Source organism: Hyaena hyaena, unplaced genomic scaffold (assembly GCF_003009895.1).
Source record: "Hyaena hyaena isolate Hyena2069 unplaced genomic scaffold, ASM300989v1 scaffold_808, whole genome shotgun sequence".
NCBI lineage: Eukaryota > Metazoa > Chordata > Mammalia > Carnivora > Hyaenidae > Hyaena > Hyaena hyaena.
Genome location: NW_024081437.1, coordinates 600,525 through 616,243, shown reverse-complemented (window position 1 = coordinate 616,243; position 15,719 = coordinate 600,525). Strand labels below are relative to the sequence as shown.

The 15,719-nt window shown below is 52.9% G+C and overlaps 1 protein-coding gene across 1 annotated transcript; it reads right to left on the bottom strand.

Moving 5' to 3' along the window:
• Positions 1-587: 587 nt before the first annotated feature.
• Positions 588-2,411, bottom strand: AVPR2 (arginine vasopressin receptor 2). The gene is made up of 3 exons (XM_039219288.1): positions 2,382-2,411; positions 1,860-1,913; positions 588-1,489 (listed from the first exon to the last, which is right to left on the bottom strand). The coding sequence occupies exons 2-3, from the start codon at positions 1,876-1,878 to the stop codon at positions 588-590; spliced, it is 921 nt and encodes a 306-aa protein (XP_039075219.1). The 5' UTR covers positions 1,879-1,913; positions 2,382-2,411.
• Between the last annotated feature and the right edge of the window lie 13,308 nt (positions 2,412-15,719).

The following is a 15,719-nucleotide window of genomic DNA, read 5'->3' as shown; positions in this document are numbered from 1 at the left end:
GTGCCAACACCAGACCCTGGCGTCCACTGTCGCCGCCATAGCCCCTCTCCACACCCAGCACCGAAGAGCTGACCTCTGGCTCTTAGTCCCGGAACCAATTCCCAGACGGACCCCTTTTCCCAGGGGCTCCCAGGGCCAGCTCCAGGTAGGCAGCTGAGCATCGCAGAGCCGCTAGAAGGAAGGCGCCCCCTGGCTTCTCAGGAGGAAGTGTCCTTGGCCAGGAAGGAGCTGCCGGTGGCGCAGGACTCGTCTGGGGCCCCTGGGCTGGGCGGGGCCCGCCTCCGGGACCAGCAGAGCAGGCTGCGCAGCTCAGAGGAGACGCTGCTGCTGAAGGAGGCGTAGATCCAGGGGTTTGTACAGCTGTTGAGGCTGGCCAGCAACATGAGCAGCACGAAGGGGGGCCCTGTGGGGGTGGGAGAGGCTGGGCTGGGGCCGAGAGTGCCCGCGCAGCCGTGCGGCAACCCCACTTGCTTGTTAGGGAATGGCTGTCCACGGGAGCGCACGTGTGCCCGCTCGGGAGGCCCCGGCTGGATGTGCCTGCGGGGGAAAGTGCGTGTGCAGCCAAGCCTGAACGGCCCCCCGCAGCCCTAGCCACAGCTACACCCACCTTCCCGGGGCGCCTTCGGGTCCCACGCTGACCACAGCTGCACGAGGAAGAAGGGTGCCCAGCACAGCACGTACACAATCACGATGACCAGCGTCATCCTCACGGTCTTGGCCATGGCTGCCGACACCCGGGCCCCCTCACTGGGACTGCCTGTCCGACGCCCTCCACGGCAGCCCCCAGCCCTCTCTGCTGGCCCCGGCACCAGGCTGGCGTGAATCTCGCGGAAGATGAGCACCTGGCAGGCAGCGATGCCCAGGGCAGGTGCCACAAACACCATTAGGGCGATCCAGGTGACATAGGCTCGGAGGCCCCAGGGCTCAACAAAGCGGGCCCAGCAGTCAATCACCCCAGTGCCGTCACCCACGTCACGCTGGGCGAAGATGAAGAGCTGGGGCAGGCTGAGAATGAGCGAGAAGGCCCAGGCCACCAGCACCGGCCGGTTCCAGCGAGCTCCGCCTCCGTGGCGGTATGCCAGCATGGGGCGGCAGATGGCGCGGTGGCGGTCCAGTGTCATGGCCAGGATCATGTAGGAGGAGGCATACATGCCCACCATCTGCAGGTACTTGACCGCCCGGCACAGGGCATCAGGCCCACGGAAGCGGTCAGTGGCATCCCACGCCAGCTGGGGCAGTACTTGGAACAGAGCCACAGCCAGGTCGGCCAGGCACAAGTGGCCGATGAAGACATGCATGGGCGCCCAGCGACCCCGCCGGCCCCGGCGCGCCAGGGCGCCCAGCACCAAGCCATTGCTCAGGGCCACAGCCACAAAGACCGTGGAGAGCAGGGCTAACTCCGCCTGGACCAGTAGTGGGTCCCGGGTGTCCGACAGCTCCTTGCTGCCGTTGCCAGGTGGAGTAGGTCCAGAGAGGGGCCGGGGCACAGCTGGGCAGGGGTGGAGGAGGAGGGCCAGGTTAGGGTTTGTGCTGTGCAGGGGGACCTGGAGAGGCGGAGCCAGTGTGGCCTGAGCAGCCCTCAACCTGTGCCTCCTGCTTCCCTCCAGTCTCCCTGCCCCTGGCAGAGCACAAGCGTCTTGCGGTGGGGAGGGGCGTGGGGGAAGGGCAGCCCGTCTCCCAACATCCCCCTCCCCCGTGAGCTCGCAGGGCCATCCCCTCCCCTCCCCACGTTGGCAGGTGAAGGAAGTCTCTGAAAGAGAGGCTTCTCTGCTTCATCCAACCCCACTCAACCTACCTGGCTCATCCCAGTGGAGGGATTGGTGGGGGGATGGGTAGGGGCCCAGGGGCTGGAACCTTACCAGACGTGTTGGATGCCATGAGCACGGTTGGGCTCGGGCAGCTGTCTGGAGCGCCTGGAGGAGACAGGGTGTTGCACTCAGCCCCTCATCCGAGGGGCCAGCCCCACCGCCCAGTTTCTACACCAGGGCCCCCGGAGAGGTGCCACGGTGGAGGGGTGCCTGTCTGTGGGGGCGGGAGGGTGGGGATCCAGCCCGTGTGCAGCTGCGTCTGTGTGTGTTCCCATGATGAGGTGTGGGGAGTACACCCTTAGTCAGATCAAGGCTGGTGAGCTCTGGTCCCCTGAGCCAGACCCGAACCTCAGGGCCGGCTGTGCCCCTCCCAGCACCGGGCAGCTTAACGTGGACACACAAGCCCTAGGACCCACCTCGGCAGCCCACAAGACCTGAAGCAGATGGACAGACCGTTCCCTGCACCGTGCCTCCCCCCGCGGCCCGACAGAGGCCAGGAGACGCGCCCACCCGAGGGCTGGCGCTGGGTGGGGAGAGGTCGGCATGTCCCCGGGGCCCCTCGAAGCCGCTTACCTGTCTGGGCTGTCTGGGCTCCGGGCAGCTGGGCAGTGGCAGGCGTGAAGGTGGCCCCAGAGCTCAGATCTGCTCTCCATCGCCTGCCCCGCCCCAGCCCGGCCTCTGGGAGTGACCTGCCCAGGAGGGGACTTCCTCTCCCTCCCCTCCCCCACGTGCCTCTCCTGGCCTCTTGCCTGTGGCAGCGGGAAGTAGTCCCCTGGCCTCCTGTGCTGCCCTTCCTGTCCCTGCCCTCCCAGGTCTGTCCCCAAGACTCCTTCCCCCAGCTCCTGAGGGCCGGAGCCCCCCCAAGGCAGGTCCTCAGCTTGGCCATCCCCTCACCCCTGCCTGCCCCGCCCCCACAGGGCCCACCTTGCTAGAAGACTGGGTCTGGCGGGGCTCTGGGAGATCAGTTCGCTCAGCTCCATTTCATAAGTGGGGAAACTGAGGCCAGAGATGGGTGGGGCTGACTGAAGATCACACAGCTTTTGCGTGGCACGGCTTGACCCCTTTGCCAAGGCAAGCTCCTTCTGACCCTCTTGGGCCAGGGCGAGGAAGGGGTGAGAGCTGGCGTACTCCCCACTTCGTAGAGTGTTGGCTCCTCCCAGGCCTACGAAGGGCCCGCCCCTCCTCAATTAGGGCTGCGGGAGATGAGGGACAGGAAAGGAGGGTGTGGGTCGGTTCGAGCCAGGGCTTAACGTGCCCCTGTGAGAGCCAGCTTCCTCCCCGGGTCCTGTGGGGGCCAGGGACCCCCCCCTTCCCCTCCTCCCCCACCTGCAGCTACCTGTCCTCGGAGGAGGAGGCTTCAGGTCTCTGTCTGTCTCTCTCTCTGTCTCTCTCTCTGTCTCTCTCGCGCGCACACACACAGACACAGACACACGCATATGCGTGCAACAGCTGTATGCCCACAAAGGCACACACACTTGACACAGATGCAGAGAAACACACTGCGTGGAGGGCCTGAGGGGGGGCTTCCCGGCCAGGGGCTTCAGGCTGGGCTGCCCCCCCCCCGTCGTGTCCTTGGCGTCCAGGACCCCTCCCGCCTTCCCGCCAGCCTTTCCCTCCTGTGCCAGGCCCCTGGCCTGGCTCAGCCAACGCCTGCACAGCCCCTGCCCGAGGCAACGGCCTGCGGGCCCCCCAGGACCAGGCCCCGGGCCCGTCGGCCCTGTTTTCCTGTTTGTCTGCCTCCTCTGATGACCTGCGGGGCTCAAGGCCACAACAGCTCCACACGGGCCAGGCCCAAGTCCGGCCAGCCGAGCCTGAGGCCTCCTCTTCCCGGCCAGGGAGCCCGGGGTGGGGGCGGGGGCCAGCGCAGGCATGCGTCCCCCCCGCCCCGCCCCCTGCACACTGCACCCCTGCACACTGCACATACTCGTGCACATGTGCTGTACATTCAGCACGATCTCTCTCTCACACTCTCACGTGCGCGCACGCGCGCGCACACACACACACACACACACACACACACACACACCCATGCACTACACACGTAATACTTACGTTTTGTGCTGGACCCTTGGGAGACAGGTTGCAGAATGCTGACAGCCTGCATCTGAATGCGTCTGCCATGCCTCCTCAGAGCGAGAACACCCTCACCTTCTCCCCAGTAACCACACCCAGCACGTCCGTCCTGTCTTTTCTCGTCCCCAGCCCAAGGGGCTGGGGCCCGGTCTCCTCAAATACCCTCGGGGTCTCACAGGGGGATGGGACCTCCCTCGTCTGCCCTGTGGGGGGGGGGGTGGGGGGGAACCCAGGCGCCTACAGAGGAGTGTTTGTCCTGGTCTTGCCCCCCCTGCAGCTGTGTGACCTTGGATAGGCCACGCCCAGCTCTTTGGGCCTCAGCCTCTCCCTCCGTAAAATGGGAAACCAAGATGGGCAAAGACCGGGAGCCGGTAGGTGATGAGCACCCTGCACACAGGGCCAGGCTGCAGGCCAGGGCCAGAAGAACCGTTGTGGGTCTCTCTGCCGGGACCTGAGCCAGGCCACACGGGGATGGATCCCAGCAGAGAAGTGACAGGCAGGGTGGGGTCCCTACACCGTGAGGCCACTTCCTCGGCCATCTCTGCTCCCTACACTCCCTGTTTCCTGTTGTTGAGCCCGGGGTAAGAGTCCTGGGGAAGCCCCCTCCCCTCCTCAGTGGTGTTCTCCCAGCTCCAGCGCCGAGAGGCAAGGGAGGGGTTTGGGTCCACCTGCAGATATCAAGGGCAATCCATACCCACAGCTCGCCCCTGCTCAGCCAGAGCAAGCGCTGGGGACTTTCAGGAGGAACTGGGAAGCCACCGCGGCCAGAGGGCATCCTGGAGAGAGTCTGGATCCTTAGCTGAGAGCCCCCAAGGCTGAGGTGCATGCGCGGGTGCTGCACAGGCGCCATGCCAGGTGACATGCTGGGCCAGGCTGGCCGAGTCCCATCGCCTGCAGGGACGAGCTGATCGGAGGTGACAGGCCTCAGGCGGGCCCTGCCCCAGCCACCCCCGGGGGACTAGAAACGGGGCTTGGCGGCAGCTCATGGGAAAAAAGGCTGACTGACTGATGCACCATCAGGGCCACATGAGTTAGCAGAGATGGACCCTGGCTGCCCAGAAGCCCCTGTCCCCTGGGCAGAGTGCACTGACAGGCAGGCACTGACCCGGAGGCCACGCCTCCCTGAGACAGGAAGATGGGCAGGGGTTCTGGACCGGGGACAGGAGGTATCCCTGAGGAATGTTTGGGGCAGGGGGCGGGGCGAGTGGGCCCAGACTCTCCCCAGGGAGCACTGAGAATCGGGTTCTGAAGGACTGGCCAGTTAGCCTCCGTGGGCCTCGGGCCGGGGGCAGGCCTGAGCAGACGCCCCCGCACCCCTGCAGGGTTACATCTGCACAAAGGATGGTGTGGGTGGCCAAAGCGCCGGCCCACACGGCTCCAGCCCAGTGTCTGAGGAGGAGACAGGAGGCGTCGGAGTAGGCAGGTGACCAGAGCCGGCAAGCCCCGGATCTGGCTCTCTCTGTCACTGGCTCGCTCTAATCAGAACGCTTTGCGGAGCAGACAGCAAGTGTACTGGCCCTGCGCTGCGGGTGCGGGGTGGAAGGCCAGAGGAGACGGTTGCCGCCACACCGGGGAGAAATGTGGGGGCCCCGTTAACCGGTTGACAGAATGGGGAGGAAGCACGTTTCTGAGGCCCAGAATAAACCCGTGAAGGGCATTGCAGGGATGAAAGAGGAAGATGAGGGAGCCGAGGCCGTGGAGAGGAGGAGGGGTGACGGAGCCAGGAACACACGCAGGGCAGCGTCTGTTCGGGAGGCCGGAGGGGAGACAGGTGCCGCGGGGTCGGGCGAGGGAGCGAGCTGCCCCAGCTGGACATCGTCCGTCCTGACAGGGTCCCCCCTGCAGACGGCGGATGGTGCGTGGCCGCGGGAGCCTGATGTCACTCAGATACGCAGGAGAGGCTCCAACGGGGTGAAAGGGGTCAGAGGATGGGATCAAAAGGGGCAAAGGTGCATTTCATAAAAACGCGTGCGTGCGTGTCATGAAACCGATGGTGACGGCAAGACGGGGCATCCACTCACCTGAGGCCCAAATGAAAGCGAGTAATTTTTTTTTTTTAATTTTGTATGTCTTTATTTTGAGAGACAGAGACAGAGACTGAGCAGGGGAGGGGCAGAGAGAGAGGGAGACACAGAATCAGAAATAGGCTCCAGGCTCTGAGCCGTCAGCACACAGCCCGACGCGGGGCTCGAACCCACGAACCGTGAGATCATGACCTGAGCCGAAGTCGGACGATTAACCGACAGAGCCACCCAGGCGCCCCATGACTGAGTAATTTTGAAAGTTAGACAAAGCCTGCTTGCAAGTTTCGGGAGGGAGGAGAGTGGTACTTGGAGCCCCGAAGGCTGGCGGGAGCAGGGTCCCCCGCAGGACTGGGAGCACCCCTCGCTTGGGCCGAGGACCTGGGGGGTAGGAGGCAGGTGAGCAGTTGAGGGCTGTGTCCCCAGGGAGGTGCCAACCCGAGGGGAAGGCAGCCCGGCAGGAGGCGTCTCCTTTTTGGTCTGAGTTACCCAGGCACGTGGCTTAAAGTGGCAGATTGTTGGGGGGCACCTGACTTCAGCCCCTTCCAGGGGCTCCCTGGGTAACTGCCGACACCTCGCTCCGTAATGAGCCTCCAGCATTCTTTCCCTGCCACTGCCCCACACCCTTCTTCTTCCCCTCACCTCCCTCCCGTCCACTTATGGCTGTATCGAGGGCATCATCGTTGGTCGGTGCGTCCACTATTCTGCCTGCCACGATGTACGCGAGGATTTTTCTCCTTGTCCTGCCTCACTTTTTAAAATCAGAGGGGCGCCTGGGTGGCTCAGTCAGTTAAGCGTCCAACTTCGGCTCAGGTCACGATTTCGTGGTTCACAGTTTTGAGCCCTCCGTCGGGCTCTGTGCTGACAGCTCAGAGCCTGGAGCCAGCTTCGTGGATTGCGTTTCCCTTTCTCTCTACCCCTCCCCCACTCATACTCTGTCTCTCTCTCTCTCTCTCTAAAATAAATAAAACATTAAAAAAATTTTTTTAAATCAGACTTTTTGAGGTCTGATTAATAGTCAATAAAATTCACAAATTGTTTAATGAGATCTGACGCATGTACACAGTGATACACCACCATAATCATGACGTAGAGCATTTCTATCAACCCAGAAAGTTCCCTCACGGCCCTTTGCAATCTCCTTCCCCCACCTAGAGCCTTGCAACCATGACCTGTCAATCACTATTGATGTGTCTTTTCGAGGATTTTATATGAGTAGAATCATAGAGTATGTAGTATTTTGTGTCTGGCTTCTTTCACTCAACAGAATTCCTTTCTTTCATGTCTGTTATGTGTATTAGGAATTAGTTCCTCTTTTGTGCTAAGTAGTGTTCTTCTGTCTGGATGGACCACAGAGAATTGATTCCATTACTAGTTGATGAACACGTGGGCTATTTCTAGTTTGAGGCTCTTGTGAATATGGCTGCTCTGAATCTTGAGAGCCTTGGTGTGCACATGTTTTAGTTTCTCCAGAGTAAATCCTTAGAACTGAGGCTGGGGGGTCAGTTGATGAGGTCCACTACTTTGTCTCTTTAATTTTAACCATTTTAGCAGTATTTTTTTTTTTTCCTAGGAGGGAGAGAGAGAGACAGCGTGAGCAGGGGAGGGTCAGAGAGAGAGGGAGTCACAGACTCTGAAATAGGCTCCAGGCTCTGAGCTGGCCGTCAGCACAGAGCCCGACGCGGGGCTCGAACCCACGAACCGCGAGATCATGACCTAAGCGAAAGTCGGCCGCTTAACCGACTAAGCCACCCAGGCGCCCCATTTTAGCAGTATTTTATTGGGAACTTATTTTGCATTTTACTTATGACTGGTTATGGTGAGAATCTTTTCATATATTTATTTGCCATTTGCATATATCATTTGGTGAAGTATCTAGTCAAATCCTTCGTCAATTTTTTAAAGTTCTTCCAGTTGCTGAGTTGTAAGAGTTTTTTCATTTTAAATGTATTTTGAATTTTTAAAACTGTTTATTTCTTTATTTTGAGGGAGAGAGAAAAGAACTCAACCGGGGAAGGGCAAGAGAGAAAGAGAAAGGATCCAAGAAGACTCTGTGCTGCCAGCACCGGAACCTGACACAGGGCTCGACCTCATGAACTGTTAGATCATGACCTGAGCTGAAATCAAGAGTCAGACGCTTAACCCATTGAGCCACCCAGGCATCCCTCACTTTTAACATATTTTGGACACAGGTTCTTTAAAATGTTTTTAATGTTTATTTTTGAAAGGGAGAGAGACACAGTGTAAGCAGGGCAGGGGCAGAGAGAGAGAGGGAGACACAGAATCTGAGAGCCCAATGCAGGGCTCGAACTCATGAACCGTCAGATCTGAACTCACGACCTGAGCCTAAGTTGGATGCTGAACCGACTGAGCCACCCAGGCGCCCCTGGATACAAGTTCTTTAAAATATATGTTTTGCAAATATTTCCCCCAGTACGTGGCTTGCCTTTTCACTGTACTACAGTCTCTTTTAAGTAATCTCTACCCTGCAATGTGAGGCTTGAACTTACAACTCTGAGATCAAGAGTCCCAAGCTCCATCAACTGAGCCAGCCCCTAACAGTCTCTTAAAAAAAAAAAAAAAAAAAAATCTAAAAGATCTGGGGCGCCTGGGTGGCTCAGTCGGTTCAGCGTCTGACTTCGGCTCAGGTCATGATCTCACAGTTTGTGGGTTCGAGCCCCTCTTCGGGCTCTCTGCTGACAGCTCAGAGCCTGAAGCCTGCTTTGGATTCTGTGTCTCCCTCTCTCTCTGACCCTCCCCGGCTCACGCTGTCTCTCTCTCTCAAAAATAAATAAAACAGGGGCGCCTGGGTGGCTTAGTCGGTTAAGCGTCCGACTTTCGCTTAGGTCATGATCTCGCGGTTCGTGGGTTCGAGCCCCGCGTCGGGCTCTGTGCTGACTGCCAGCTCAGAGCCTGGAGCCTGTTTCAGTCTGTGTGTCTCCCTCTCTCTCTGACCCTCCCCTGCTCATGCTGGCTGTCTCTCTCTCTCAAAAATAAATAAAACAGGGGCGCCTGGGTGGCTTAGTCGGTTGAGCGTCCGACTTTCGCTTAGGTCATGATCTCGCGGTTCGTGGGTTCGAGCCCCGCGTCGGGCTCTGTGCTGACTGCCTGCTCTGAGCCTGGAGCCTGTTTCAGTCTGTGACTCCCTCTCTCTCTGACCCTCCCCTGCTCACGCTGTCTCTCTCTCTCTCTCTCCTAGAAATAAATAAAACATTAAAAAATAATAATAATAAAATAAAATTAAAATTAAAATTAAAAAAAATCTTAGCGGTGCCTGGCTGGCTCAGTCAGTAGAGCACATGACTCTTTATCTCAGGGTCGTGAGTTCAAGCTCCATGTTGGGCATGGAGCCTACTTGAAAAAATAAAAAAATAAAAAGCAAACTTAAGATGTTTTGAAGATATCTAATTTTATCTGTTGTTTTCTTTTACAGTTTGTATTTTGTGTGTACTATCTAAAAAGCCTTTGCCTAATCCAGTGTCACAAAGATATTCTCCTATGATTTATTCTAAAAGGTTTATATTTCTAGCTCTGACATTTAGGCCTGTGATTCATTTCGAGTTAAATTTTGTGTGTGATATGGATTAAAGGTCTAGGTGGATAGCCAGTTGTATCCCCACCAAGTCGGCCAAAGACTGTCATTTCCTCTCTGAATTACCTTGGCGACTTGGTTACAAATTGGTCACATGTGTGAATAATCTATTTCTGGACTCTCAATTTGGTTCCATTGATCTACTATCCTTCTGTGATGTTACACTGTTTTGATTATTGTAGATTTAGAGTTAGTCTGAAAGGAGATAGCATAACTCTTTCAACTTTGTTCTTTCTCAAAATCATTTTTGTTTGTCTAGGTAATTTGCAATTCCACATAAAGTTTAAAACCAGCTTGTCAGGGGCGCCTGGGTGGCTCAGTCGGTTGAGCGTCCGACTTCAGCTCAGGTCATGATCCTGCAGTTCACAGGCTCGAGCCCCACATCGAGCTCTGTGCTTACAGCTTCGAGTCTGGAGCCTACTTCAAATTCTGTGTCTCTCTTTCTCTCTGCCCCCACCCGCACTCACACTCTGTCTCTCTCTGCCTCTCAAAAAGAAAGAAACATAATAAATTTTTAAATAATTTGGGGCGCCTGGGTGGCTTAGTCGGTTAAGCGTCCGACTTTCGCTTAGGTCATGCTCTCGCAGTTCGTGGGTTCGAGCCCCGCGTCGGGCTCTGTGCTGACTGCCAGCTCGGAGCCTGGAGCCCGTTTCAGTCTGTGACTCCCTCTCTCTCTGACCCTCCCCTGCTCACACTGTCTCTCTCTCTCTCTCTCTCCTAGAAATAAATAAAACATTAAAAAATTTAAAAAAAAACTTTTTTTAAATAATTTAAAAAATGAAATAAAACCAGCTTGTCAATTTCTATCTACCAAAGGAAAAAACAAGCCTGCTGGGATTGTCATTGCCATCACAGTTGAATCTACAGATATAGATATAGGTCTGGATCTATCTATAAATAGATTTTAACAATAACGAGTCTTTCAACCTATGAATATGGTATTTCTCTCCATTTATTTAAATTTCTTTAATTGCTCTCAGCAGTATCTGGTAGTTTGTGGTATACAGATTTTGCACATGTTACTAAGTTATCCGTAAGTAGTTTGTATTTTCTTTTTTTATGTCTTTATTTTATTTTGAGAGACAGAAACCAAGCGGAGGAAGGGCAGAGGGAGAGGGAGACACAGAATCTGACGCAGGCTCCAGGCTCTGAGCCGTCAGCACAGAGCCCGACGCAGGGCTTGAACCCACAGACCGTGAGATCATGACCTGAGCCAAGTCGGACGCTTAACCGACTGAGCCACCCAGGGGCCTCAGTAGTTCATATTTTGGATGCTCTTGCAAATGGTATTTCTAAAATGTCACAATTTCTGGTTGTCTGTTGCTAATGTAGAGAAATAGTGTTGATATTTGCATATTGATTGTTTATCCTGTGACCTTGCTAAACCCACTTAATAGTTCTATTGGTTTTGGTAGATTTCTTAGGATTTTTTTTTTACATAGATAATGATGCCATCTCAAATAAAAACACTTTTACATTTCTTTCTAATCTATATGCATTTTATTTCTTTTTCTTGCCTTAGTACACTTGCTAGGGTCGTCATAGATGCCCTTTATCAGGCTGAGGAAGTTTCCCTTTATTTCTACTTCATTGAGAACTTTTATCACGAGTAGGTGTTGAATTACATCAAATGTTTTTCCTTCATCCGTTGAGATGATCATGCGGTTTTTCCTTTTTGTTGTTGTTCCGTTAATATGATTAATTACCGTGACCGATCTTCAAATGCCAAAGCAAACCGGCATTCCTCTCAGGAAACCCTACTTGGTCATGATGTATTATCTGTTTATATATTGCTGTATTTGCTTTGCTAAAATTTTGGTTAATATTTTTACATCATGTAGGCTCCTCTTTGTGTAACATCTATTTTCTGAAAGAGTTTGTGTAGAACTGGTGTTCTTTCTTCCGTAATGTTTGGTAGAATTCATTGTGGAAATGTTTTTAGCTATGAATTCAACTCCTTTAATAGATCCAGAGTTACTCAAGTTATCTATTTCCTCCAGGATGACTTTGGTCATTTGTATCTTTCGCATAATTCATCCATTTCACCTAAGTTGTATTGTGATATATTGGCATGCGTTCTTCCCAATACTCCCTTATTATGCTCTTAATGTTTGTCATAACTGGAGTGATGTCTTCTCTTTCATTTTACTTCTTTCATTTTTGATATTGGTAATTTGTATATTGTCTCCATTTTTTTGGATCAGACTGGTGAGAGGGTTGTCAACTTCATTAATGTTTTTAAAGACAGCTTTTAGTTTCATATATTTACTATATCGTTTTTCTGTTTTCTACTTCATTGACTTCTGCTCTTTATTATTTTCTTCCTTCTATTTATTTTGAATTTATTTGCTCTTCCTTTTCTAGTTTATTTTTTATTTTTTTAATTTGAGAGAGAGGGAGAGAGGGGGGAAGAGAGAGAGGGAGAGAGAGAGAGAGAGAGAGAGAGAGGGAGAGAGAGAGAGAGAGAGAATCTTAAGCAGGTTCCATGCTCGGCTCAGAGCCCGATGTGTGGGGCTCGATCCCATGACCCTGGGATCACGACCTGAGCTGAAATCAGGAGTCAGAAGTTCAACCGACTGAGCCCCCCAGGTACCCCCTGTAGTTTCTTAAAGTGTAACTTCAAATTGATTTGGGACCCTTTACCTTTTCTAATATGAGCAGATATTGCTATATATTTTCTTCTTATCCCTTGTTTAGTTGAATTGCCAAATTTCGATATTTTATGTTTTTAGTTTTATTCAATTAAATAAGACTTTTTTCTATTAGAACAGGTTTTAACTTGTGACTTCATGGCTTAGTTAGAAGTATATTTTTTCATTTCCAAATATTTGGAAATTTCTTAAATATCATTTTGTGATTGATTTCTTTCCTTTTAGAAAAAGATTTTGGGGCGCCTGGGTGGCTCAGTCGGTTAAGCGTCCGACTTCAGCTCAGGTCATGATCTCACTGTTGGAGGGTCAGAAAGAGAGGGAGACACAGAATCAGAAGCATGCTCCAGGCTCTGAGCTGGCTGCCAACACAGAGCCCGACGCGGGGCTCGAACCCACGAAATCGAGAGCTGCGTGCTCTACTGACGGAGCTAGCCAGGCGCCCCTGTTATTGACTTCTGATTCAGCATCATTGTGGTCAGAAATCCTACTTTGTAGGACTTTTTTCCTTTGTCGTTTCTTGAACTCTGTTCTATTGCCCAGAACACTGCCTAGGCTGGTGCGTGTTACATCTGCCCTTGAGGAGAATGTGTGTGTGTGTGTGTGTGTGTGTGTGTTTTCTTGTTGTTGGGCGTGGTATCCTACAAACACCAGTTAGGTCACTTGGGCTGACAGCGTGGCTCACATCCATATTCTTACTGATTTGTTCCCCCTCTTTGTTTTATCGGTTACTGAGAAAAGGATGTTATAGACTCCAGCTATGTTTGGAGATTTGTGTATTTCTAGAAACCTTGGGTGCTGTGAATTTTTGCTTCACGGATTTGGGAGTTTACATAATTAGGTCTTCTTGATTGATTGCCCTTTGCCATTATGAAATATCCTTGTTTATTTCTGGTAATATTTTTTGTGTTGAATTGTGCTGATATTAACATAGCCATCCCAGCTTTCTCACGCTGAGCTTGTGTGATGTATCTTTTCCATCCTTTTGCTTTCAGCTTGTCTGCGTCTTTATGCTACAAGCAAGCTTCTTGTAAATAACATATTGTATCTAGCCTGACAGTTTCTGCCTTTTAACTGGTGTGTGTGGCAGACTGTGGTTTTCAAAGGTAGCCCCAACAATATCTCCCATTCTGCTGTTCTGGAACCTTGCCATTTTGCCATTAAGAGGTGGAATTTGGGGCACCTGGTGGGCTCAGTCAGTGAAGCATGTGACTCCGGATCTCGGAGCTGTGGGTTTGAGCCCCGGGTTGGGTGTAGGGATTACGTAACAATGAAATCCTTGTAGGGGTGCTTGGGTGGCTCAGTTGGTTAAACGTCTGACTTTGGCTCAGATCATGATCTCCTGGTTTTTGAGTTCAAGCCCTGCGTCAGGCTCTGTGCTGAGCCCACTTGGGGTTCTGCGTCTCCCTCTCTCTCTGCCCCTTCCCCACCCCTGCTCACACTCTTGTCTCTCTCTCTCTCTCTCTCTCTCTCAAAAATAAGTAAACATTAAGAAAATTCAACAAACCATAAAAAGAAATCAAATCTTTTTTTTAGCGTTTATTTTTGAGACAGAGAGAGATAGGGCATGAGCTAGGGAGGGGCAGAGAGAGAGGGAGACACAGAATTTGAAACAGGCTCTAGGCTCTGAGCTGTCAGCACAGAGCCCGACGCGGGGCTCGAACCCACGAACCACGAGATCATGACCTGAGCCAAAGTCGGACACTTAACCGACTAAGCCACCCAGGCATCCCAAAATCTTTTTTTTAAAAAGAGGTGGAATTGAGCCGTCTCCCCTGTAATCAGAAGGCTTGTGACTTGTTTGTAATGAACATAATATGGCGGAAGTGATGCCGCTTGATTTCCGAGGCTTGGTCGGAAGAGGCAATGCAGCTTCGGCCCTGTTAGCGGGGATGTTCAGTCTTCTGGCCTCTGGCTTCCTGGAGGCTGCCATGCTGTGAAGAAGCCCGAAGGAACCTTATGCTCTGCGTCCACACCATTCCAGCTGCAGCTGGACAGCAAGCTCATGAGGACCCTCGGCCCAGTCCACCTGCTTGAGCTCTTCCCAGATTCTTCTTTTTAAAAAACTATAGACTTGGGGCACCTGGGTGGCTTAGTCGGTTAAGCGTCCGACTTTCACTTAGGTCATGATCTCACGGTTCGTGGGTTCGAGCCCCGCGTCCGGCTCTGTGCTGACTGCCAGCTCTGAGCCTGGAGCCTGTTTCAGAGTCTGTGTCTCCCTCTCTCTCTGACCCTCCCCTGCTCACGCTGTCTCTCTCTCCCTCTCTCTCTCTCCTAGAAACAAATAAAACATTTAAAAAAAACAACAACAAAACTATAGACTTTTGGGGCGCCCGGCTGGCTCCGTCAGTGGAGCGTGCGACTTTTGATCTCAGGTTGTAAGTTCGAGCCCCACTTTGGGTGTGGAGATTACTTAAAAATAAAATCTTACAAAGACAAGTAAAAATAAATAAAATATTGTGGACTTGTGATCTGAGTGCCTGGGGATTTTTTTCAGTTCTATCTCCCCCTTTGACGTTAGCGGGTCCATGAACACGTGGCTCAGGAGTGCCTCTTTCAGGTCTTCTGCCTTGACCCCTCCCATAGCAGGCTTCAGCTCTGTACTCAGTGGCGGAAGTCAGGAGCCTGGAAGGTTCCTGTCCATCCCCCTGCCCCCGCCTTAAGGCTTCAGGAGACTCTGTGAGTCTTCCGCCTGGGGATGACCTGTGAGCTTTATCTGTCCTTCCTTACCCCACCTGCGGCTTATAGGAAAGCACAATCCAGGACTCTGGAGGTCACCCTGCTTCTCCCAGCTGGGAATGGAAGTGAGGCTGTCTTGTAACTTTCTGGAGTCCAGACAGATGCAAAATATCCACCTGCTGACTTGTTCACTTTTCCTGACCCAGAAAGTTCTCGTTTGTTCTTTGAAGGTGACTTTTTAGAGCATCTTGTTCTTCTTTCATGAATATTCACATTCTATCATCTCCTTGAGGGAATTAAAGAGCTTTTAGAGAGACACAGCGCAAGGAAGGTAGAGAGGGAGGGAGACACAGAATCCGAAGCAGGCTCCAGACTCCGAGCTGAGCACAGAGCCCGACGCGGGACTCGAGCCCATGAACTGTGAGATCGTGACCTGAGTTGAAGTCGGACGCTTAACCCACTGAGCCACCCAGGTGCCCCAGATCTCCATCTGTTTTTAAATGTTTATTTAGCTTTTAGAGAGAGCAAGAGAGCGAGAGCAAGGGAGGGGCAGAGAGAGAGGGACACAGAGGATCGATCCAAAGTGTGCTCCGTGCCAACAGCACAGAGCCCGATGTGGGGCTCACACTGAAAAATCATGAGATCATGACCTGAGCCGAAGTCCCACGCTCAACCAACCGAGCCCCCCAGGCGCCCCTGGGTTTCTGTCTTTTATGTTGGAGGCTTCCTTGGCTGTCATCTCATGTTGAAGCAGTGGGCTTATCAACCATGGGCTTCATTGTAGGGTGACGTACCTGAGCTGTTGTAGGGGAGAATCCCAATGTTACTCTCTTTATTATTATTATTTTTTAAGATGTCAAGGAGGGGAATGCCGGGGGTGGCGGCAGGGCACCAGCTG